This window comes from Pelodiscus sinensis, chromosome 16 (assembly GCF_052426305.1).
Source record: "Pelodiscus sinensis isolate ZL-2025 chromosome 16, ASM5242630v1, whole genome shotgun sequence".
Lineage (NCBI taxonomy): Eukaryota > Metazoa > Chordata > Testudines > Trionychidae > Pelodiscus > Pelodiscus sinensis.
The window spans coordinates 28,847,021-28,872,892 of NC_143067.1; the positions used below are offsets into that span (position 1 = coordinate 28,847,021).

General features: G+C 43.8%; 1 protein-coding gene across 5 annotated transcripts in view; it reads right to left on the reverse strand.

Moving 5' to 3' along the window:
• The window catches only part of GABRB2 (gamma-aminobutyric acid type A receptor subunit beta2), a 394,028-nt gene that overhangs the window by 202,931 nt on the left and 165,225 nt on the right, over positions 1-25,872 (reverse strand). For all 5 annotated transcript variants that reach the window (XM_089769539.1, XM_089769538.1, XM_089769536.1 and 2 more), the window contains one exon: positions 21,708-21,928. In XM_089769539.1, coding sequence (XP_089625665.1) covers positions 21,708-21,913 — 206 coding nt within the window. In that variant the 5' untranslated portion in view covers positions 21,914-21,928. The remainder of the gene's footprint in view (positions 1-21,707; positions 21,929-25,872) is intronic.

Below are 25,872 nucleotides of genomic sequence, written 5' to 3' on the forward strand. Positions count from 1 at the left end.
CCATGGCGGTATTTCCGAGTACTAGTTTTCCACTGGTATTTATCATTGAAGCCTTTCTGAAAGTACTTGTGTTCTCTGTGTGAAATTATTTGTTCTTGTATGAAGCAGTTCAGTTTTCAGGCTAACCAGTCTTCTCCTGGCATTCATTTCAACCTTCAATTTAAATGCAGGTTTATCATGGGCACACAATTAGGTTCAAATGTTGGCTGTTCAGCAGCCAAACATTTTGTTTAATACATACAGTGGTGCATATACAAATTTCTTCACAAAAGAGGTTTTAGTTTGGTTTGGTTTGGTTTGTTGTTGTTTTGGTTTGGTTTTTTTGTGTCTGGTTGTGGCCATTCTAAACAACAAAATCCAGCATACACATTTTGTTCCAAAATCCAGCATGCACATTTGAAGAAAACAGTTTGAATAGTATTCCTGTTTTTAAAAATTAAAAATTAAAATTAAAAAATGAACAAATCTTTAACAATCTTTAACACCTCCAGAGATATTGAATTTTAAAAATGAGGGTACTTTGTGGGCCTTCTCAAGCATATTGCTTACTTCTAGTTTGTGCTGAAACTGAAAAACATTAATTCATTCTTCTATAATTGCATCCATGGATTGGTTCATTATTAGAAAGCATAATTCTGAAGCAGGTGAAAGTACTAGTACTGAGTCAAACAATGCTGAAAACAAAAAATTGTTGGGAGAAACTGCAGCAAAGAAAAAGAGATTGAAAGGACATCAAATGTAAATTTCAAGAGCGATACGAATTGGAATATTCAGTCATTGAAGTGAATGAAAAGCCAACGTGTTTGCTGTATTGTACAACAATTCTGGCAAATAAGACTGACGACGTATTTCCAAGGGCAGCACGGTGATTTCAATCCAGTGTATCCTATTGGAAGCAAAAAGTAAGGTGATAAAATTGGTCAACTGAAATTGGATTTTGAAAAGCAGAACACGGTTTTGAAGTTGTTCTCTTTTCATCTGAACTGATAACTTTGGCCAGCTATAAAGCAGTGTGGATACTTGCTCGCAGCAAAAAGCCACTCTCAGATGGAAAAATGGTGAAGGAAATTATTCTCTCTGTCATAGAAACCTGTCTTTAAAATCATAACAAACAGATGAGAAATAACATCTTGCAGTGCATTCAAAATTTGCAGCTGAATCACTAAACAGTTGCATGACGTTTGAAAGATTTGTATATTGATCTCAAAACCCAGTTGCGTGCTAAACTTGATCAATGTTTGGCCTACTCATTGGCACTGGATGAGCCATGCGACACCAGTAATACTGCTTAGCTCATCTTCTGGATTTGTTTTGTAACAGAAGAATTTCAGATGCATGAAGAACTGCTATCAGGTTGAGAGACCATACCCACGGATCTCATATATTCAATGCTTGTAGAAGTGTTTCAAATGATTTCAACTTGGATTTAGCAAAATTAGCTTCTATTACAACTTGCAGTGCACCAACTATGATGGGGAAAAAATCTGGATCTCTCTCCCTTCTAAAAAAACACCTGCAATCTAATAAAATGAACAACAAATCGCTTTCCTGCCACTATATCAAAATACAGTGCATCAAGAAAATCTGTGTGCTCAGATGTCCCCAACAGGTACTCTGAAAGACTTGATGGATACTGTGATCAAAATCATGAATTTCATTTGCAACCATGCTCTGAACCATCACCAATTTGTGGAATTTTTGAAAGAAATAAAATCTGAGCATTATGAAATCATCTATTTTGCCAATGTGTGATGGCTAAGTTGTGGAAAAATTCTTGAGTGGTTCCTTGCACTGCTTACTAGAGTTCCTTGAGGGTGGTCAACAAACATGTGGAAAAGGGGAATCCAATGGGTATACTTAGATTTCCAGAAAGCCTTTGACAAGGTCCCTCACCAAAGGCTCTTAAGTAAAATAAGCTGTCATGGGATAAGAGGGAAGGTCCTTTCATGGACTGATAACTGGATAAAAGACAGAAAACAAAGGATAGAAATGGTAAGTTTTAAGAATGGATAGAAGTAATTAGTGGTGTCCTCCAAGGGTCGTCCTGGGACCAATCCTATCCAAATTATTTATAAATGATTTGGAGAAAGGGATAAACAGGTGGTAAAATTTGCAGATGACAGTAAACTGCTCCAAATTGTTAAGACCAAAGCAGACTGTGAAGAGGTTCAAAAAGATATCACAAAAATAAGTGATTGGGAAACAGAATGGCAAATGAAATGTAATGTTGATAAATGTAAAGTAATGCACATTGGAAAAAATAATCCCAACTATACTTACAATATGATGGGAACTAAGTTAGCTATAGCAACCCAAGAGAGATCTTGGAGTTATTGTGAATAGTTCTCTGAAAACATCCACTCAATGTGCAGCAGCACTCAAAAAACCAAACAACGTTAGGAATAATTTAAAAAGGGATAGAGAATAAGACAGAGAATATCTTATTGCCTCTATATAAAACCATGGTACGCCCACATCTCGAGTACTGCATTATAATGAGCAGAGGTGGCCGCTCACTGACTCTGAGGAGAAAGAACCCCTCTCTAAGCCTGTGTGAGCCAAGCACAGCCCTGCCCCTTTAACTTCCCAGAAGCCAAGGGGAGGGGCGAGTGGTATAAAAGCCCAGCCCAGGAGCTCAGTAGGGCCCCAGCTGCCAGAAGAAGCAGAGGCCTGCCCTGAGCTCCCAAGTCAGGGGGGGCCCTGGGAATCTTGCTGAGGCTGAGGACTGGCCCAGACCACCAGGCCCCCACACTAAGGAGGAGATCCTTTTTACCCTGATGAAGGGTTTAGAGTAAGATGACCCTGAGATCCTGGAGCCATTATGGAGCCAGGTAGATGTCAAGGGGGAGCTAAGCAGTGGCCCAAGGAAAGCTGACAACAATTAGGCTGACCTCATCATCCTGTAGGGTGTCAGTGTGTTGTGGGCCAGATCCCAGCTGACCCCAGTGGCAGCCAGAACTGCTACTGCTAGGGCCCTGGGATGGGATGCAGTGGAGTAGAGAGGGCCCGTGGTCTCCCCCCCTCTCTTGCCGGTGGTCTATTGTTTGTGGGACTGTCTTTGCTTTTCTGCCTGACCTTGAACCAGGGTCTGGGGATTTACTAACTATGGGACTGTGTTTGCTTTGTTGCCCCACCCTGAACCAGGGCCTGGGCCTTACAAACTGGGTGACTGCTATTTGTTTGTCTTTGTTTTCCTGGCCTGCCCTGTATTCAGCATCCAGGGCTTGAAGGGACCGCTGGGCACATATTTACAAGCTTGAGACCCAGGACTAAGCCAGCTGCCTTACATGCTAACAGATGAAAAAAAGATATATTGGCATTGGAAAAGGTTAAGAAAAAAGCAACAAAAATGGTTACGGGTTTGAAATGGCCCATATGAAGAAAGATTACAAAAATGTGGAGTTTTCATCTTAGAAAAGAGGAGACTAAGGGGAGATATGATAGAGGGCTATAATATCATGACTGGTGTGGAAAAAGTGAATAAGGAAAAGTTATTTACTTGTTCCCATAACATAAGAACTAGGGGTCACCAAATGAAATTAATAGGTAGCAGGTTTAAAACAAACAAAACAATTTTTTTCTTCACACAGCACAGAGTCAGCCTGTGGAACTCCTTGCCAGAGGGGGTTGTGAAGACCAGAACTTCAACAGGGTTCAAAAAAGAACTAGATACATTCATGGAGGTTAGTTTCATCAATGGCTATTAGCCAGGATGGGTAGGAATGGTTGCCAGTTGTTGGGAACAGGTGACAGGAGAGGGATTGCTTGATGATTCCCTGTTCTGTTCATTCCCTTTAGGGCATCTGGCATTGGCCACTGTCAGAAGACAGGATATTGGGTTAGATGGACGTTTGGTCTGACCCAGTATGGCTGTTCTTATGTTCTTATGTACTCCAATCAGTGACTTTCTTGTCGAGAAAAGAAACACTGGACAGTTATTCTGCTATTGAAGATAAGCAGTGGCAATTTGATTTGCAGTTCTTGACTAATATCACGTGTCATTTAAATGAAATCCATCTGAAACTTCAGTAAAAGGGGAAGCTGATTTGTGATATGGTCTAGCACATTTGGAAGTTTTCTTCTAAGCTACAGCTATTCATCATTCAAATGAAAGCAGGAGAATTCACCCACTTCCCAAATTTTCAGAAAATTGCTGGAGACAGTGAATGTGAGCATGATGATCTTGATTGTCAGCACTATGTGAGATGGTTTGAAAAACTGGCAATGAAATTCAGCCAGCATTTTACAGATTTTCAAAACTTCATGTTGGCATTTTGATTAATGAAAAACCCATTTCAGTAGCTAATTTTCAAGACCTTATCAATTTGCTTGGCCAGGACAAATGTTTGTTTGACGAAGATACTGTCACACTTCAAAGCCAGCTCCATCAGTCAAAAAATGAATCAGTTTTGATAATATGAGATGCACTTTTGCATCAAAGTCAGCTTGCTATTTTGAAAACTGAATTTGCCAAACTTTTTTCCATGTTTCGTTCAACATGGCTTTGTGAAGTGTCATTCATTTTCTGTCATGACGTACATCAATTTGAAGTCTTGGTCAAGGTTACTGGATGAAAATATGGAGACCGAGTTGAGGTGTGCTGTCAGTGACAAAATTGTGGTTGATTTCAGAAGTTTAGCAGTCAAACAAAATTGTCAAGTGTCCCATTGATTGAATTTCTGTGAAATGTGGTGATTTCTGTTTATTAAAACCAACATTGAAGCATTTTGTTGATATTAAAAGACAAGAATTGGTATATTTGGAGAGTCTCATAACATTATTTACATGTTCAGAATAATGTGGCTAGTTCACTATAGTGGTTACTGATTCTGAACTGGTTGGATACCACAGCTCTATGCTAATATCTAAATTGTTGATGAAGTTATTCAACAAAACTTGTCCCAAAATGGACCCTTGTAGAACCTCACTTGTTATGCCCTTTCAGCATGACTGTGAAACATTAATAACTACTCTCTGCGAATTATTATCCAGTCCGGATAGTAGCCCCATATAAGAAGGTTATATGAGACCATATCAAATGCTTTATTAAAGTCCAGGTATATCACATCTACCGCTTCCTCTTTATCCTCAAGACTTGTTATCCCATCAAGGAAAGCTATCAGATCGGTTTGACATGATTTGTTCTTTACAAATCCATGCTGGCTATTACTCATCACGTTATTATTTTCCAGACGGTTGTAGATGAATTCCTTAATTATTTGCTCCATTATCTTCTGTGGCATGGAAGTTTCAGTTTAGGAAACAGACTCTATTTTAGGTCTGCATCAACTTGATCTGTATTGTTTGCTTTCAGTTTTGATCAAATAGTTCTCCTTCCAAGATGTTTTATTTAAAAACAGAGTTAAATACTTTGAGACACAATTTGGGTGAGGACATATCTTTTATTAGACCAGCTACTATTGGTGAAAGCGATAAACTCTTGAGCTTATGCAGAGCTCTTCTTCAAGTCTTCAGATGAGCTCTGTGTAAGTACAAAAGCTTGTCTCACTCGCTAACAGACATTGAGCCGGTAAAATATATTATCTCACCCACCTTGTTTCTCTAATAGCTTGGAACTAGCATGGCTACACCACCATATATTTGAAATATTATAACTTGTATGAGTTAACTAGGCCCTTTTTTTGAAATGTGAATAATTATTTCAGAAGACTAATTGCCAGTTAATATTCCAAGGCTTTTTTGTCATATTGCTACAATTTGGTTTAGCTCTTATCTAATATAATATGGTAAATACATTAGGGACAGTATAAAATTACTAAAATCTAGAGTGTCCACATTTGTTATTAGCCATCTTTTTCTCTCTTGTTTCTAGTGAAAGAACAGTAGTTACTGTGACGTAGTGGGGGTACTTGCTGGGCTGTGGTGACCCCTGATGTCTGGAGCAAGACCCAGCAGGGAAAACCTCACTATGCAAAGGTAGTGCCAAACTTGTTGAACCAGTGGCCAGACACCCCCCATGGAGAGGAACAAAGGAAGGTGGAATGCTGCCCTGACTGGGGGGCAGGCCTGGAAGGGAATTTAGTTAGTTACTGTCTGGGAGCATGGAGGAGAGCCTAGGGAAAGAGGCTGGAGTTTAGGGGCCCAGTCTCCCCCATCTCAAGGGGGCCTGAGGCATCCTAGCCCAGCTCTGTGACCAGACTACATCTGTGCTGTGCTGTATCCTGGAGAGGCAATAAACTTCCTCTAGTCCACCGGCTGGTGCAGTCTGTTTGTGCCATTTCGGGGTGCAGGAGACGGGGGACCCCAACGCGCCGTCACAGTTACATAACTTCCTTCTGATCCCTGCTGAAATTTACCTTAAATTAGTTAAATCTAATTACATGAGACATGATCCAATGCCATGTACAAATGCTACTGGGAAAAACAAAGGTGAACCACATCAAAGGAACAAAAGGTAAGGACCAAAATAAAATAAGGTGGGACAGCTACATTTGTATCTTCAAAGTCATGGCTATCTTGACAACCTGAAGACCAATGACAATTCCTTGAGGATATGTCTACACTACAGTGTAAATTCAAGTTAACTTAATTCAAAATAGTTAATTCGAATTAAGCTAATTCAAAATAATGCATCTATACACAAAAACTATTTTGAAATAGCACTTCGCTATTTCAAAATAGCACGTCCACACTGAGTGGACCCTGAACCAAAGTTAAGGCTGGCCAGAACCAGTGCCGGCAGGGCATCAGGTTAGTGTGTGGGGCTGCTGCCTAAGGCCAACTGAGCTTCGTGCTTAAAGGGACCCCACCTCGGACAGACAGTTTTCAGGATTCCCCGCTTGCTTGTCTACCTCAATGAGGGACAGCAAAGCAGTCCTGTCTTAGAAAGCCCTGGGTGCCCGCACTCGGGACACCACAGCACTCGGCTACATGGAGCCAGAGCTGCCCCTGGGCATACCAGTGCATCTTGTGGGGTCGCTGCCATCAGCCCGGCTGCACTTGCCGCAGGCTGCCATCTGGGGGGTCCATTGGAGGGCTGTCAGGATCCAGGAGGCCCTGAGGAGTGTCCACCCCAAGGAGCCCTCAGAGCCACCCCAGTCCTCCCTACCGGGGGCTTGTGCCCCATTCCTCCCTCACATCCTTCCACTTATCCCTCCTTAGCCCCCTTTCCTGATGTCAAATAAAAGACACATTTTTTCATAAACACGAACTGTATTTATTTAACAAAACTGGGGCGGGGCAATGAAACTCTGGGGAGACTGGGGAAAGGAGGCGGGAGATGGGAGGACAGAGGGTGGGAGAGGGAAGGGGGAAAACTGGGAGGAGGGAGCTGAAAGTGGGAAGCAAGGAGAAGAAGGGGGAGGGGAAGCTCAGTGCTCAGGGGTGGGGGTTTCATTGAGCCACATGTCTCCCAGAATGGCGGGTGCAGGGGCCTTGGTGTCCCTGGGGGGGTGTGGAGATTGAGGAGGTTGAGGAGGGAGAGGTGGGGAGCAGGAGTGGGAAGAGGAACAGTAGCTGGGGGGGCAGCAGGTGCTGGGGTGGCACGGGGCAGCCCGCTCTGCAGCAGGGCCTGCAGGTGTGAGCACATGGCACAGTCCTGGGCCAGCTGCTCCTGGCAGAGCTGCAGGTCCTCCTGCACCCAGGCCTGGATGGTGTGGTGAAGGGCTCATAGGGCCCCCAGGTGCTGGTCCCGGTACCCCTGATGTGTGTTGGTGGTCCAGAGGAGCCCTCGGGTGTGGGAAAATGTCCCAGGCGAGGTGGTGTGCCCTGCACATGCAGCTGGTGCAGCTGTGGAGAAAGAAGGGGAGTGGTCAGTTCTCCCTGGGGATGCAGTGGATGATGCCCAACTCCCCTTGCAAGGTGAGGACGACCGTGCCCTGCATCATCAGAGTTGACGAGCTTGCACAGAGGCCATGGTCAGGATGTCTGGCTCTCGCTGAGAGTGGGAGCTGCCTCAAGACTGTACTCATGCTTCTCTGCTGTGTATAGTGCGGCCAATGCGGAGCAGAGATGTCCCCTGCCTCTGTGTAGAGGGGGCGTGTGAAGGAAGGGAGTCCTGCTGGGTCCCACCCCGGGGTTGGGAGCATGTTAGGTCTCTTCACACACGCGTGTGGCTATTGGGCCACGGGTCCTGTGTGGCATGCAGCTGGAGCCACTTGCCCAAGGGTGGCACGGCACCTGCCCACACATGCACAAGTGTCTGTGTGATCCGTGGGAGGCATGGCCCACGCACGCGGTCCCTGGTCTCCCTCTCTGCCCCTCCCCCCGGGTAGGGAACAGTGGCACTTACCTGGTGTGGCCTCCCCTGATGACCCTGCTGACTCTGGTTCCGGGACAGCTTGGGGGTCCTGCTGGCATGGCACCCTCCATGCTGGCCCCTTTGCCACGCCTGGGTCAAGGCCCTCTGGTCCCAGATCGCTGTCCCCCGGAGTGGCATGGATCATCCCAACCCCCAGGATGTGGTAGAGGGTGAGGAAGTTGGGGCAGGTGTCAGCCCCTGCTGCGGCACCACCCCTGGTGGCCCTGATGAACCCCTGAGGCAACTCTTTAATTTTCAAGCACACCTGCTCCTGGGTGCATGGTGGCCACTATGCGGCCATAGACGGCTGTGTTCCTCCTCCAGGTGCAGAGATCATGGACACTGGGGGCTTCCCACCAAACCTCTATGAGGTCCATGATCTCCGCACCAGTCCAGGCAGGTGCACGCCATCTATGGCCCCGGCTGGCCCCTGGGTGCTGGGGGACTGGGTGGGGGACGGCTGGCTGGCACTGACTGCCTAGCTCATCCTGGGGCCACTGGGTCAAGGGAAGAGACTGCTGGCAAGCCTGGCTCTGGCACGTGCCATCTGGCCAGAGTCTACCCCTATAAGGACTCTGGCGCTGGGGGAGAGGAGAGGAGTTTTCCTGGTTTGGCCCAGAGTGGCGACCAGGGGAAACTGCGAAGGTCTGGAGGCCAGCTAATTCGAATTAAGTGTCTACACAGCACTTATTTCGAATTAGCTATTTCGAATTTGGTGTTACTCTTTGTAGAATGAGGTTTACCAAATTTGAATTAAGTGCTCCGCTATTTCAAATTAAATTCAAAATAGCGGTTGCATGTATAGATGCTATTGAAGTTAACAGCTATTATTTCAAATTAACTTTGCAGTGTAGACATACCCTGACTGACTTGGAAAGTGTATTTCTTAAGATAATCTATTTAAATCTATTCACAGATGATCCATTTTTGTTTAAAAAGGTGTTCAGACTTTTGCAAAATTCCCCCAATTTTAGAAATATGCATCTTAAAATGAAAGAATGTCACTGCAAATATAAACTTAAAAAATAACAAATGGTCTGGTAGCACTTTATAGACTAACAAAACATGTAGATGGTATGGGCACAGCCCCCTTCTTCAGGAGATTGGTGGGCAAGGGGTAAGATCAAGTACATTAATGTAGCAATAACAACAATCATTTTCAGAACACTAGAAAATGTATGCAGGGATGTGTGAAAATGGACACTTATTAGGCACTAAAATGTACTGCCTTCGCAAACTTTTGCTTTCATTTTAATTCATCATATATATAGTAGCCCACTGTCTGTGACTCTGTAACGCTGAAATGCTGGCTGTTCCCTCTGGGCGGCGCTGTTGCCTCCTGTCATGGCACTTAGTTGACTTCTGCACAGCTCAGCAGGGCTGCCATGTGGGAGCAAGCGGCTGTTTGTGGTCTGCGCTCTCCATGCAGCATGGGGCCCAAATGGACGTGGAGGAAACAGAGAGGAGAATGGAGGAGGCAGATAGGAGACAGAGTAAGAGAGATGCAGCAGCAGGAGGAGAAGAGAAACACAGAGTGAGAGGTGAAAGGGGGAGAAGATAAAGAGAGAGAAGGAGAGAGAGGCAGGAGGTGGATGAGAGGAGAGAGAGAGAGGGCAAGGAAGTAGGAGGAGAAGAGAGAGAGAGGCTGTTTACACCGCTTGCTCCCACGTGGCAGCCTCTCTGAGCAGCACAGAAGTCAGCCAATCGCCACGGCAGAAGGCGAAGGGGGGCGGGGAGGTGATGTATACATCCAGGGGGCAGGGCCTGGACGAGCGTGCATCTCCAATGAAGACAGAGGAGAGCAGAGAGAGAGTGAGAGGCAGGAGGGGGAGAAGAGACGGAGAGAGAGGCAGAAGGCAGAGGAGAGCTGAGAGAGAAAGGGGGAGGCAGGAGGAGAGAGAGAGAGAGAGAGAGAGAGAGAGAGACGGAACGAGAGACCGGAGGCTCAGGAGAGAAGACCGACGTGGAGGAGAGGCCTGAAAATCCTGTCTTATGATGGTCTAATTGGCTAGTTAGATAATATTTTAATGTGATTTTGGTTTAAAAGACTTACATCATTAAAAACTAAAGCTGAGCACAGATTGTTTGGATTACAGTGATTTGAACCTGTGAGTAACTAGGATGTTATATGAATCTTGCAGGGGAAGTCTCCACATGATAAAAATGTCCAAGAATCATTAATTAAACAGCAGATGTGTTTTAATAGTGAAATTTCTAATGCTAGGTTTACCTGACAGTAATGATGAACAATTTAAATACCTGTGTGGCAGTGAAGAATGAGAGGAGGGCAGCTGATAGGCCCTTCCTATCTCACTCCTCCTTACCTCCTTCTAGGGATTCAGAGAGCAGCAGTGCCTGTGCTCACTTGCTAGGGTCTGCAATGGGAGAGGAGGGAGAAATATGGTTCTATCATCTAACGTTTTTGGGTTTCAAAAAGTGTCCTTACTTCACTGATATTTAGAAGAGACAAGCTCAACATAAAGCATATTTCAAATAGATAGCATAAAGGTTAGCAAATCTATAAGCTATTGTATTAGTACAAATAACTGACATGCAAATCAATTCATACATTTTTATTAAAAAGACTCAAATAAAAGGAAGTGAATCCTTTAAATGGTTATATTTTCTTCTTGACTTTAATATATCATAGGAGTTAGAAAATGGTAATAAATAACAACATTATTCCCAACTACCTTTATTTCTTATTATTTGTATTGGTTTTTCTTATTAGCAGGAAGGAAAGAGTTCTGTTTCCTTTATCCCAGAACCTTTACTTAGATTCATTGACTGAAATGGGAGGGATACCCTCACCTAATAGAAATAGGGTTGCTGAACTGGACAGTCTGGTATTTGAGCTTTCTGGTCAGGAAACAAATTGAGAAAATACCGGACATAAAAATGTCCGGTATTTTCTAATTAAGTTTTATTATTATCATGAGAATCAGTATGTAGTTGCGTTCTGCCTGGCTGGTAGATATGCTCATGCTGCATGAGCGTTTCTGCAGCCAGGCAGTATGCAGCTATGTAGTAGAAAGGAGTGGGGCGGGGCTGCGGTGGGACTTGTCCGTGCACCCTGCCAGGACTGTGTGCGGGATGGGCAGTACCCCAGGATTGGTGTGCGCCCAGGCCAGCCTCACTCCCTGCCGGCTGGTTCCCCCCAGATAGCCCCGCTCCTCCCGACCTCCTCCCAGCCAGCCCTGCTCCCCGCCAGCTGGTTCTCTCCGCCCCCGATCTCCCCCGGCCATCCCCGCTCTCCCTGACCCCCTCCTGGCCAGCCCCACTCCCCTCCCAGATGGTCCCCTCTCCCCCTATCGTTCTGAGATCATGTGTATCCGGTATATTTTGAAACCCATTTGGTAACACTAAATAGAAACTATGTAATTAGATCCCTGTTTTATATGAATGAGCCTAAGTATTGATCTATTAGAGCTGATTACTTTGTTTTAGAAGACTTCCAAGGGTGTTACATTGAAATGGGGTCTCTAAGGATCACTACTGGCATTTTAACATCTCTGATTGTAATTTTCCAGTCTGGAAAAATAGTTGCAGTTTGTAGCTTGATGAATAAGGAGAAGTTTCTAAAGATGCGCTTGTTGTGCCCCCTTCCAACCATCTCACAATGATGACAGCGAAACTTCCTTTGTGATCAAACAGCCCCTGCAGCACCGTTGAGAAGTACCCTTTGTGGTTTAAGTACTCCTTTGCAAGGTGGTCAGGTGCAAAGATGGAGACGTGTGTTCATCTATCACCCTTCCACAGTTAGGGAACCCCAGCTCAGTAAAGCCATCCACTATTTCCTCCATATTTCTCACAATCATTACCCTCCTTAGCAGAAAGGTACTGATTGCCTTGGCTACTTGGATCTCCGTAGATTTCCCCACTTCAAACTGATTCCCAACTGACCAGTAGCTGTCTGGCATTGCAAGTTTCCACAGGGATATTGCCACTTGCTTCTTCACAGTCAGAGCAGGTCTCATTCTTGTATTCTTGTGCTTCAGGGTGGGGGGGAAGCAATTTGAAAGTTCCATGAAAGTAGCCTTACACATGCTAAAGTTTTGTAGCCTCTGCTGATTATCCCATAGTCGCATAATAACTCAGTCCCACCAGTGTGTGTTTGTCTCACATCACTAGAACCAGCATTCCACTGTATCCAGAGGATCAAATGTCAGTGCTATTTGCAATTGCTCCACTCAAGTGCTTCTCAGAAGAGTATGTTCATGGCCTCCTGAAATCCTTCCTTATTCCAGCAGACCCTGGATATGCTTTGGACATATTCTAGCATTAGGCACATCAAGGTTAACATCAGCATCATAAAACTTTGATGCTGAACAAGATCCATGATGGGTTCCATGCTCACGCTGCTACAACATCTGTGTGGATAACCAACAAGAGAGAAAAGGGCACAAATAGACTGTTTGCCATTACAGGAGGTGGAGGGAGGAAAGGAGTGCATTATGGACCACTGATAACATTTATGCAGAGATACCCACTGCACAGTGTTGGTCACAGCATGCTCTAGGAGCACAATCCAGAATGCAAAGGGGTGCAGCTACTCACAGTGCATCATTCTGAAAGTCGACAGGAGCCACCATATTGGGGATGTGCTACTTCAAACTATATCCAAGTACTGAGCACAGAGAGGAAATGCACTTTCAACTTCACAAAATCAGGTTCTAAAAAATCTGACCTCATCTAATAATGTGGACATGCTCCCAGGAAAGAAAAAAACAAACAAACAAATTCAAAATGGGGGGAAACTGACTTTGCAACAATCCTGCTGAGAAGGATCTGGAAATTGTGGTGGATCACAATGTCAACATGAGTCAGCAATGCACTGCTGTTGCAAAAGAAGCAAATTCAATTTTAAGATGCACAAATAGAGGCATCTTAAAATTGTTTTACTTGATGCTGGTTAGGCCTCTGCTGAAGTATTGTGTCTAGTTTTGGCTACTAATGTAGAGAAACTGGAAAGGATCCTAAGGTGAGCAACAAAGATGATCAAAAGGATGGAGGCAAGTTGTATATGAAATTACTGAAGGAACTGGATATGTTTAGTCTGGAAAAGAGGAAAGAGGGGGGTATGATAGTGTTCTTTGGATATTTGAAAGGCTGCCATAAAGAAGATGGAGAACAGTTATTGTCTTTTGCTACAGAAGGCAGGACAAGAGCAATGGGTTCAAACTAGAGCATAGCAGATTTAGATGAATTCTCAGGAAAAAAACTTTATTGTAAAAGCAATAGTACAATGGAACAGACTGCCTTGGGAAATAGTCAAAGATTCTTCACTGGAAGGTTTTAAAAAGGAGGCTGGATAGTCATCTGTCTTGGATGATTTTGACACAAGAAATCCTGTATGTTGGCAGGGGGTTAACACTAGATGACTCTTGTGGTCCCTTCACCTCTATGATTCCATGGTGGATAATAGCTGAATATGAGCTCTAGGAATTATTCTGGGAAAATTCTACACAGGAGATCAGAGTAGATGATGATAATGGTCTCTCCTAGTATGTCTATACAACAGGGCAAAACTCAAATTAAGCTATGCAACTTGAGCTACTACAATTTCGTAGCTGAAGTCAAAATAGCTTAATTCAGCTTTTGGCACTGTCTACACAGCAAGAAGTCGAAGGAAGAACACTCTTCCTTTGATTTCCCTGATTCCTTTCAACTTCCCTTATTCCTCATGAAAGGAGTCAGAGTTAGAAGTCCTCCAGCTCAACATTATTTCCTCCAGCTCAATATTATTTCGAAATAATGGCTTTATTGTTTTGGAATAATGTTAGTTATTAAAAAATAATGCTGCTGTGTCGACATAGTCTTCCAGCCTTAGAATCTATGAAGGTCTAAATATCTTTGAAAATCTGGGCCTAACTTAACAAAATAAATAAAATGCTATTAAACACACTATCAAGTAGAAGAGACATGATTTTACTCTAGTCCCAATTAAAATGAGAACTAATTATACCCAAGGCAATAGAGTCGCTCCAATATGAAGTTGGTGTGAAAAAAGAATTAGATACATATGGGTATGTCTACACTACCCTCCTAGTTCGAACTTGCAAATGAAGCCCGGGATTTGAACTTCCCGGGCTTCATTTGCATAAGCGGGGAGCCTCCATTTTTAAAACCCCGCTGGTTCGAACCCCGTGCAGCGCGGCTACACGGGGCACGAACTAGGTAGTTCGAACTAGGTTTCCTAGTTCAAACTACCGTTACTCCTCATTTCACGAGGAGTAACTTCATTTGCAAGTGCGGTATGCCTACATTACCCCGCTAGTTCGAACTAGCAGGGTAGTGTAGACATACCCTTTTAGAGTTGGTCAAAATTCCATTCCATTTTTTAAACAAAAAAATCTTGTCAAAATGGGCATTTCAGAAATGTTCATTTTCAAATATTTTTTAAAATTTTCAAAAAAATAAGGTGCTTTTTAGAAAAAGCCTTGAAAAATTCAGAAACTTTGAAAATGTCAAATCTTATGTTTAGGTTATCATTGTTTTGAAAGGCTGTACCACAGCTTTCAGTTTAAGAATTCTGTTAAATTGAAAGCTGTGGTACAACCATAATTATGGCCTTGGTATCCTAGAATATTAAATACCTCGTTTTCTTTTGTTGAGGACTACACAAATTTACTAGATTTTTTGTTGTTGCACAGGAAGAAATTTTATCTTACTTGTGTTTTTTGTAATTGATTCTTTTTATTTCCAAGAATCAAAACCCTTCTGCTTTTATAACACTATCAAACACACACAAAAAAACCCAACAACAATAAACTAAAACAACAATAAAAATTATTGTGTAGTAATACAACACCCACTGAGGCATAATCTTAGTTTGTTCTCATGTTCAACACACAACAGGGACATTACTAACTATAATATGCCAGCATTACAAACTTTTCAGTGGCATAATTGAACTAGGGATATGAAGGACTAATCGACAGGATAGTCAACTAGTCACTCCCCCTCGCCCCTTGCTGGCTCTATCAGATAGAGGCAGCAAAGGGGGGGAGAAATGACGGGGTACTTCAAAGCAGCAACACCAGATGGAGCCAGTGGTCAGCTGCTCTGTGCAGTGCTGCTGCTTTGAATGCCACGGGGACCCCGGCGTCAGGTTCCTTGAGGTATTTCAAAGCAGAAGCCTGCCACTTTGAATGCCACAGGGACCCCAGCATCAGGTTCCTTGAGGTATTTCAAAGTGGCAGCCCTGTGTGGAGCCCAGGATCAGCTGGGGAGTCCTCAGTCGACCGTGTGCTCCATGCAGCACTGCTGCTTTGAAATGCCGTGGGGAGCCCAGGATCAGTGGTGAACTCCCCAGGTGATCCTGGGCTCCAAGCAGCGCTGCCACTTTGAAATGTGTGAGGAGCCTGATGCTTTCACCTAGGGATGTTGCTACCCTTCAAAGGCAGAGGTGCCCTATCGACTAATCGAATAGTCAGTGCAAAAATGCATCGACTATTTGATTAGTCAATTACCCAATATTTAAATTAGCATCCTTAAATTGAACCTGAATATCAGACAACATAATTTCAATTAAATTCCCAGCACTTACCCTTGACAAATTATTCTTCTAGAGTTCACAAGGCAATACCTAGTCTGCATTAAATATCCAACCATAGAACAAATTGATTTCATTTCTATCAGCAAAAAACAGGACTGAGCTCTATAGTTTATATGAAACTCGCTCAACAACTTTATGTTGCATAAATATAATTTAATGCAGGTCACACTTGTGTTTGTACACACACACACATAGAGAGAGAGAGAGATGGGATCACTTTTTGTGGTATCTAGAGTAATGAGTCTTAATTTTGTAAAATACTAATTATTACTTGGAAACTAGTACAACATGCAGTAACATGTACAGCCGGTCCCCGAGTTGCAAACGGTTGAGTTACGACTGTTCGCATTTACAACCAAAGCTCCCATGGAGTGATCGTTAAGGCGGTCCCCGAGTTACAAACGTGACCCACGCTTACGAACAGCGCAGTCACTATGTAACTCAATGGGGTCCGAGTTACAAACAGATCGAGTTACGGCCAAGTGTTTGGTCCATAACTCGTTCATAACTCGGGGAGAGGCTGTAGTGAACATGGAGTTTGTAGTGAGGCATAGAGTTTGGGAGCTAAGAAAAGATGGATCATAATCCCACTTTCGTTACTGTCTTTGGGAAAGTAAGTGAGGCCAAATTTTTCAAACTTGGGCTTCTAAAGTTAGGCCCTTGAAACCACCTAAGTTCCTCAATTTTCAGGGGAAAATCTTTAAACTATTTTCAGGTACAACAGCTACTTTCAAGAATAGCAATGTACTGAGAAGTTTAGAGATCTGATAGGTTTGCCAAGCTAACTCACTAATCTAACAAATTTTATAGTAAATATAACTTAAGAGAGTCAGTGTTAAAAAAAAAAAGGAGGTGGGGGGGGATCTCTCTCATATTTTGTTTCTCTAGACCTCAGTTGCCCTTTGCTCTCTTTTGGGAATCCATGTGTTATTCTCTGCAAAAGACTGTGCATTTAGTCCTCATTAAACAAATATGTTTAATGAGATTTTCCAACCTTTTCTACTTCACATCATACTTGGCTTTCCACCATCCTTCTTTCAAGGCACCAAAGCAACTATAGCAGCCTTCAATTTGGGGAACATGCTCTTCTCTCTCCATCTCCAAAACACTTCTGAAGATCCATTCTGTTCCTTGAAGCACTGCTGTTACAATTAATACAGCCTATACTTTGGGGGCGAGAATGGTGTGGCACGGCACACTGTGCAGATCAGCATACAGTATATGTAAATATTGTTAACCAAAACCACTCATTCATCCCTGCTAGAGTCAAACATGCCCAGACTGAACAGGATATCATTCATAAGGAAATAAAGGATTTTTTGCAGTAATGAGTGCCAAGAGCAATTTAAATTTTGGTGCACAATAAAAGGATAGATACAATGTTCATAAATCAACAACCACACACCACCCATATATATATTTATATATATATATATAGAGAGAGAGAGAGAGAGCTGACTATATTGATTCCTTTTGCTTCTTGGATCCAGGTCCAAAGGGCCTTTTTGTTTTTATTAAACAGATTACAGTAATTAAGCCTGAAACCTTTCATTTGTCAAGAAGAGGAGAAAAGACAACATGGATTATACATGTCCCATACTGTCCAGAAAGCTTCGAAAGTAATATCTGGGAGGCCACCACAAGAAGGTAACTGAATCTTCAGCTCAACTGAATCCTGGATATGTTTGCTAAGACTGACAACAAGAGCACCAATAATTACATGCATTGTGGATGTGAGCATAGGAACTTCTTTCACACAGGAGTCTGACTACACTTAGATAGTAATTACTTTTCATCACTAACACTCTGGGCTAAGGACAAAAAAAAAAAGATTCAGAACAAGAAACCAAGACATTTTTAAAAATGAATTAAACTTCATCTGTTTCAGTTCAGTACATGCAGAGGGCAGGGCAACATCTGAGAGATCTGAATAGGAAGTTTGTCACACTGGGTATGTCTAGATTACATGCCTCTGCTGACAGAGGCATGTAAAATAGGCTACCTAACATAGTCAATGAAGCTGGGATTTAAATATCCCTGGCTTCATTAAAATAAAAATGGCCGCCACGCTGTGCCAGCTCAGCTGATCATCAGCACAGCGCACGAGTCAAGAAGTGGATCAGTCGACAAAGGAAGCCTTTGTCGACAGCTCCCTTATGCCTGAAACGAGGTTTACAGGAGCGGTCAACAAAGGCTTCCCTTGTTGACTGATTTGCGTCTTGACTCGCGCGCTGTGCTGACGATCAGCTGAGCCAGCACAGCGCGGTGACCATTTTTATTTTAATGAAGCCGGGGATATTTAAATCCTGGCTTCATCGACTATGTCGGGTAGCCTATTTTACATGCCTCTGTCAGCAGAGGCATGTAATCTAGACATACCCACTGTAATGCAGGAATACTCCAATCATTTCAGATAGTTATCAGCTTTGTAGTTTTAAATTGCCATTTTCAGGAACTGTTTTCAACACAAGCCATGGAAAAAGAATTGTTGAGCTTTCCTATGATACTGCTTAGTTAGGCTGTTCTATTTCTTTACCATGACACAACTGAGAACGCATTTAGCAGTATATCCACCCAACATCACACGTAATAAACTAAAAGACATAGAAAAAAATTTGAAGTCCAACTGCACCTCAGGAAAATGGAAAAAAGTCTATAAGCAATAGAAAATTCAGACCATTCTGAGCAGCTCCTCCCAAAAATGATGTATAAAATGGAGCATCTGGCTTTTTTAAACGATGAATTTACTAATTGCCTTCTTTCTTCCTAACCTCCACTTGATATTTCAAATCCTTTAAGGAAATGCTACCGAATACAACACTTAATCCGGAAAGTTTAGTAGAGAAACTGATATATCCCTTATATGTTATTAAAACAATAATCTTAGAACTTTATTAAAAATTACACAAAATTTTTATTCTCAAAATTTTATCCTCAAAATTTATCCAAATGGCTTTTATAGACATCTCTTATTAAAACATTTAAGATGACATTGTTTGCAATATGTTAGCAATTCAGACAGATATGGGCAGTGAAGAACGATGTACAGTAGAATCATAGAATACTAGAACTGGAAAGGACCATGAGAGATCATCAAGTCCATTCCCCTGCCCTAATGGCAGGACCAAGCATGGTCTATATCATCCCTGATAGATGTCTGTCTAACCTGCTCTTAATTATCTCCAGTGATGGAGATTCCACAACCTCCCTAGGCAATTTATTCCAGTGTTTAACCACCCTACACTTGAGAAGTTTTTCTTAATGTCCAAACTAAACCTCCCTTGCTAGAGTTTAGGCCCATTGTTTCTTGCCCTATCATTAGAGGCCAGGAGAACAATTTTCCACACCCTTTTAGATACTTGAAAACTGCTATCATATCCCCTCTCCATCTTCGTTTTTCCAAATTCAACTATCCCAATCCCTTCAGCCTTGCCTAATAGCTGATCTTTTCTAGACCTTTAAGTATTTTTGTTGTTTTTCTCTGGATCTTCTCCAATTTCTTCACATATTTCTTGAAATGTGGTGACCAGAACTGGACACAATACTCCAACTGAGGCATAATCAGCTCAGAGAAGAGCAGAAGAATGACTTATTGTGTCGTGCTCACAGCACTCCTCTTAATGCATCCAAGAATCACGTTTGCTTTTTTTTGCAACAGTATCACACTGTTGACACATATTTAGCTTGGGTCCACTATGACGCCCAGATCCCTTTCTGCAGTACTCCTTCTAGACAGTCACTTCCCATTCCGTATGTGTGAAACTGATTGTTCCTTTTATAGTGGAGTACTTTGCATTTTTCCTTATTAAACTTCATTCTATTTACCTCAGACCATTTTTCCACTTTGTCCAGATCATTAAGAACTATTTAGAAATCCATGGGTCCAGATTTAATGCATCTGAGGGTTCTGAGAGAGTTGGTAAATGTCATTCTTAGGACATTCTCTTTGAAAACTCATGGGCTGTGTCTACACTGGGCCACTTATTCCGGAAAATCAGCCGCTTTTCCGGAATAAGCTGCAAGCTGTCTACACTGGCCCTTGAATTTCCGGAAAAGCAACGATGCTCTACTGTACAAAATCAGCCACTATTCCGGAAAAACTATTCTGCTCCCGCTCGGGCATAAGTCCTTATTCTGGAACACTGTTCCGGAAAAGGGCCAGTGCAGACAGCCCAGTAGTCTTTTCCGGAAAAAAGCCCCGATCGCGAAAATGGCGATCGGGGCTCTTTTCCGGAAAAGCGCGTCTACATTGGCCACAGAGGCTTTTCCGGAAAAGAGCTTTTCCGGAAAAGCAGCCTGCCAATGTAGACGCTCCTTTTCCGGAAAAACTGAAAACGGAATAGTATTCCGTTTTAAGCATTTCCGGAAATTCATGCCAATGTAGACACAGCCATGGAGATTGGGAGAGATCCTGGATGATTAGAAAAAGGCAAATGTAGTACCCATCTTTTTAAAAAAAGGTAAGAAGGACAATCCAGGGAACTACAGAACAGTCAGCCTTACCTCAGTCCCCAGAAAAATCACGGAGGGGGATCCTCAACGAATCTATTCTGAAGCACTTGAAAGAGGGGAAAGTGATCAGGAATAGTCAACATGGATTCACCAAGGGCATGCCTGACCAATCTGATTAGCTTCTATGATGAGGTAACTGGATCTGTGAATATGGGAAAATCAGTAGATGTGATATACCTTGACTTTAGCAAAGCTTTTGATATGGTCTCCCTCAATATTCTTGCCAGCGAGTTAAAGGAATGTGGATTGGATAAGTGCACTGTAAGGTGGATAGAAAGCTGGCTAGACTGTCAGGCCAACGGATAGTGATTAACGGCTCGATTTCAGGTTGGCGGTCGGTTTCTAGCGGAGTGCACCAAGGATCTATTCTAGGGCTGGTTTTGTTCAACATCTTTATTAATGATTTGGAATAGGGTATAGATTACACCCTCAGCAAGTTTGAAGATGACACTAAGCTAAGGGAAGAGGGAGATACATTGGAGGGCAGGAGTAAGGTCCAGAGTAACCTAGACAGATTAGAGGATTGTGCCAAAAGAAATCTGATGAGGTTCAACAAGGACAAATGTAGAATCCTGCACTTGGGATGGAAGAATCCCAAGCATTATTATAGGCTGGGAACTGAATGGCTAAGTAGCAGTTCAACAGAAAAGGACCTGTGGATGAGAAGCTGGATATGAGTCAACAGTGTGCCCTTGTAGCCAAGAAGGCTAATGGCATATTATGTTGCATTAGGAAGAGCACTGCCATGAAAGAAGTGATTATTTCCCTTTATTCCACTCTGGTGGGGCCACATCTGGAGTATTGCATCCAGTTCTGGGGCCCCCACTATGGAAAGGATATGGACGCATTGGAGAGGATCTAGCAGAGGGCAACAAAAATAATTAAGGGGCTGGAGCACATGACCTATGAGGAGAGGCTGAGGGATTTCGATTAGTTTAGTCTGCAGAAGAGAAGAGTGAGGGGGGATTTGATAGCAGCCTTCAACTTCCTGAAGGGAGGTGCCAAAGATAATGGAGAAAGGCTGTTCTCAGTAGTTTCGGATGGCAGAACAAGGAGCAATGGTCTCAAGATGTGGTGGGAGAGGTCCAGGTTGTATATTAGGAAAAACTATTTCACTAGGCAGGTGGTGAAGTATGGAATGGGTTATTTAGGGAGGTAGTGGAATCTCTATCCCTAGAAGTTTTTAAGTCTTGACTTGACAAAGCCCTGGCTGGGTTGATTTAGATGGGATTGGCTCTGCTTTGGGCAGGGGGCTGGACTTCATGACCTCCTGAGGTCTCTTTCAGCTCTATGATTCTATGATTTTGAATTATGAACCTGGATACTTTTCAATTAGAAACTGATTCAAAAATATAATTAAAAATGGATGGCACTGACCTGAGACCATAGAGGACTGTTCCATCTGGATGCAAACGAATCATTCTGTTCTTCACAGTGACCCCATGTACAAACGATTTCTTGTCATTCAAGAAGTAGGTATCAGGGACCCAAAGTTGATCAGCTACTCTATTGTCCAGTGTAAGATTTAAAGGTATTACATTATATGACAGCCTCTTATCCCTCCAGGCTTGCTGAAAGTACATTGTCAAAGTGTAGTCCTGCAATATTAAAGACAAAATCATTATTTGTAATGAAAACAGACTGTTTACTTGGATATATATTACTAACGTATTAAAATGCAGCTTATACTTTGTGGCAGTACTTGCATACAGAAACTTAAGCTTTGTATTTTCATAGGTTGTTTTGTATTTTCACAGGTGGTTTGTTTATGTTTATATAGAGAGGAAAAACTATATTCACTTTTAATTATAGAGACTGGAATACAAGTAGACTGGGGTATTACCAAATGTTTTTTAAATGAACTTAAGGGCCCATTAAAATGTAGCCCTTTTAAAAACACTGAAGTCGCTACAATTTATGAATTATTCAAGGAGTTTTACAAGTCTGTGTTCTAGAACACAGGAAATGCTGAGATTCTAAAAACATGGAATCTAGTCTTGTATTTCTTCCTAAAATATATCCAACTCTTTTCACATTCTTTTCTATGTGAAAAACTATTGTGATCCTGTTAGCTTTCAGTGGGGGCAATAAAACAAGAATGATTCCTAACCTCAGTCCCAAAAAGTCCTATTTAAGGATTGAGTAAATCCCATTTTCTTCAATGGAACTATTAATAGTGTATAACATTAAAATACACTTATATGTCTTTGCTGGTTTAGGAACTAATTGACTTTGAATCAGGAACCTAATGAATATTCGGGAGCTGCACTGACCTTTTGATGACTGAGCACAGAATATACTTGTAAGTGTATGAATTGTTAAACAGAAAAGGAGCTATATTAATTATATATTGTATATTAACTTTTCATTGCATAGACAATACTTAGTACAGATACACAGTCTCTCTCTCTCTCTTCATGGAATGATGACTGTAAAATAATACAATAGACAGGCAGCCTGCATTTTCAAATTACCAGAAAGTCACAATGGCATAACTTCAGTTTTCTGTGAGATCAGAAATAGATTCACGGTGTTTGGTTTGAGTGTTCCTATTTAACATGACCTCAATTGCTTGGTGATAAATGATAGCTTAAGAAATGGGAATATTATCTGTTTTACTAGATGCAGTCAATAAAGCTGATTTAATTACAAACACCCTAGAAGTCAGAGATTATATTATTTTCTGAGATTTTGTATCTATCCATCAGCCTGACAAAGCTTTGGACTTGTGAAAAGATAGTTACCTGTCCATGACTGGTGTACTTCAAGATGCATTGCTAATGGCCATTCCACAATAGCTGTGTGCTTAACATGTGCACTGGTGCCAGCAGTTTTTCCCCTAGCAGTACCTGTAAGGGAGCACCTCTAGTGATCCATGGAGTGGCACTTCCCTGGCACATTATAAGAGGTGTTGACAGCTCCCCCCGCATTCAGTTTCTCCTTGTCAGAAATTCTGACTGTGGGGAAGGAGAGCGGAGTATGCAGTGGACATGAGCAAAACATCTTGAAGAACACCGGTTATGGACCAGGTACCTATCTTTTCTTCTTTGAGTGCTTACTCATGTCCATTCCACAATAGATGACTACAGCAGCTTCCACTCGGAGATGGGTAGAAGTCAGGAACGAGAAGGCTGCAGGACTGCCTTGTCACATCCAGCATTGGCCCTAGTCTGAAGGTGGCACAGGCAACCACTCAGCCACCTGACATAAGTCCTAGATAAGGACGTGGGCCAGGAATGCCACCAACAAAGCCTGCACTCTAGTCAAGTGCGCATGCACAGTCAGTGGTGGCAAACACCAGTCAGGTCATAGCAAGTATGGTTACACAAACGTATCCAGTTTTAAATCCTCTGGGTAGAGACTGGCTGACCCCTTATAGGCTCATTGATGGAGATTTCCTGGGTGGTTTTCCATAATATCCTAATCCTCTCCAGGTAAAAGGCCAGTGCCCACCACACTCCCAATGAGTGAAGATGCCTCTTCTTGTTAGGGACGGATGAAGACCCTGCCACTAAAGGCTCCACATGTGCTTGTCCAAGTCCCTAGCTACCAATTTGCTCTCCCAGCCCACATGATCCAGGCTCCAAGTTGGCCAGTGGTACCATGGCATAACAATGTGTCTTGGTGCCATTGCATTGGCTGTGGTGCCAACGGTGCTGGAGGTCCCACCAGAAGGGATTGGGAGTCCTGCACTGAGGAAGGACTGGAGTCATTGCACCCGCCTCTTGACAACCATAAGATCATGAATGCACAATGGGACTAGTACCAACCTCGGGACTGTGAGTCTGGCGTCAAAAACTTGGACTTCACTAAGCTGGATGCCCCTGGATTGACTGTGGGTGGGGTGAGGTGGTGGCCTGTGGCTGGTGATCTACACCTAGCACTTCTTGAGAATAGTAGTTCTGAAGTGGAGTCGTGCCCATATCTGAGAGAGAACTTGGAAGAGGGTTATCATGGGGAGCTTTGGTGCTTGTACGGGGAAGCACTCCAATTGTGCTGAGGGCTTATGGCTCCTCTGTGCAGATGCCCTCATTTGGAATTCAATGCACTTGCCTCTGAGGATCTGCGCCCCTGCACTCTTTATCCATGCCATGAATTCCTATGACATGGGACACAACCTGATAGTATGAGAGGAGTTAGCAGTGCATTCCTGTCTCAGTGATCACAGGCCAGTGAATGGCACCTGGAACCCTCTCTCTCTGGCATCTGGTACCGATGCTGAAGGGATCCTGCAATGCCAAATGTGGGTTTTCCCTTCTATGTGGAGTCATAGAGCCCTGGGATGCCGATACTGCCAAGCACAGTATCTCCTGTGCGATCTGCACGCCTCTGAAGTGGAGAATGTGACTTGATCACCTGGATGTGACTTAGATTTTCACTGTACAGAGAGGGTGGAATAGAGTCACCTGGGGTGCGCCGCTCTGCCTGAGGCACAACCCACAAGCTCGATGGAGATTGTGAGCTACCCGATATGGGTCTGCACTTGTTTGTCACCATGTATACTTTTTCCTGGGTGGGGTAGGGCTCCCTTGTTGCCCTCCTTGGCTTCTTTTCACCAGTAATGGGGAGAGGGTGGTGCCGACTCCAGTTGGTGCACCAGTGCCAGAGTTAGGGCCAACTCCATGAGGAGTACTCTAAGTCAAATGTCCCACTTCTTCTTAGTTCTAGGATTAAAGGACTGGAAAATTTTGCCCCTGTCACTGATGTGAGTCTTACTGAGACAGCACAGGCAACTTCTATGCTGGTAACTTCTATGCCCTAAGGCCACTAACCAGAATAGACCATTTGAACAAATCACAAGGCCTGATGATTGGAACATGCCCCAATCAGGGTTGAAGTCTCTAAGAGGACCAGGTACTTTATACTATAGGCCAGTGGTCCCCAACCTTCAGAGGCTCCCGGGCGCCCGGGAGGTGGGGCCATTCACGCGCCGGGTGCCCAGGAAGTGGGGGCCACTAACGCGCCGGGCACCCGGGGGCGGGGCCGCTCATCCAGGGGCACGCCAGGGGACTGGGATGCCCTTGCACCCGGTGCCAGCGTGTGCCCTAGGGCCGGGGCTGGGACCGCCTGAGCGCCTTGTGCCGTGGTCCCGGGGCCGGTGCTGCCGCCCGAGCCACGCGCCTCAGGCCGGCACCGGCGCCGCTCAAGCACCGCGCGCCCGAGCGCCTGTATGTGCCCTGGGGCTGGGGCCACCCGAGCGCCGCGCACCCAGCGCCGGTGCGTGTCGCGCACCTGGGGCCGGCGCCTCCCGTGCGCCGGGGGCGGGGCTGGCCCAGGTTGTCGGCGAGCGCCCACGAATGCCCCGGCGGGCGCCATGGCGCCTGCGGGCACCGCGTTGGGGACCACGGCTATAGGCAAACTATGAAGAAGACTAACAATGGGGAGAAGGAATAGCTAAGGCTGGAGCAGAGCTGTTCCAGTGCACTGTCACTGGTGGCAAGAAGGAACTGAGGGGGGAGTAAGCATGCAGTACCCTTTATACCATGCCAGTGAGACACTGCTCCAGGGTCACTAGAGGAGTTCCTTCACGGCTACTGCTAAG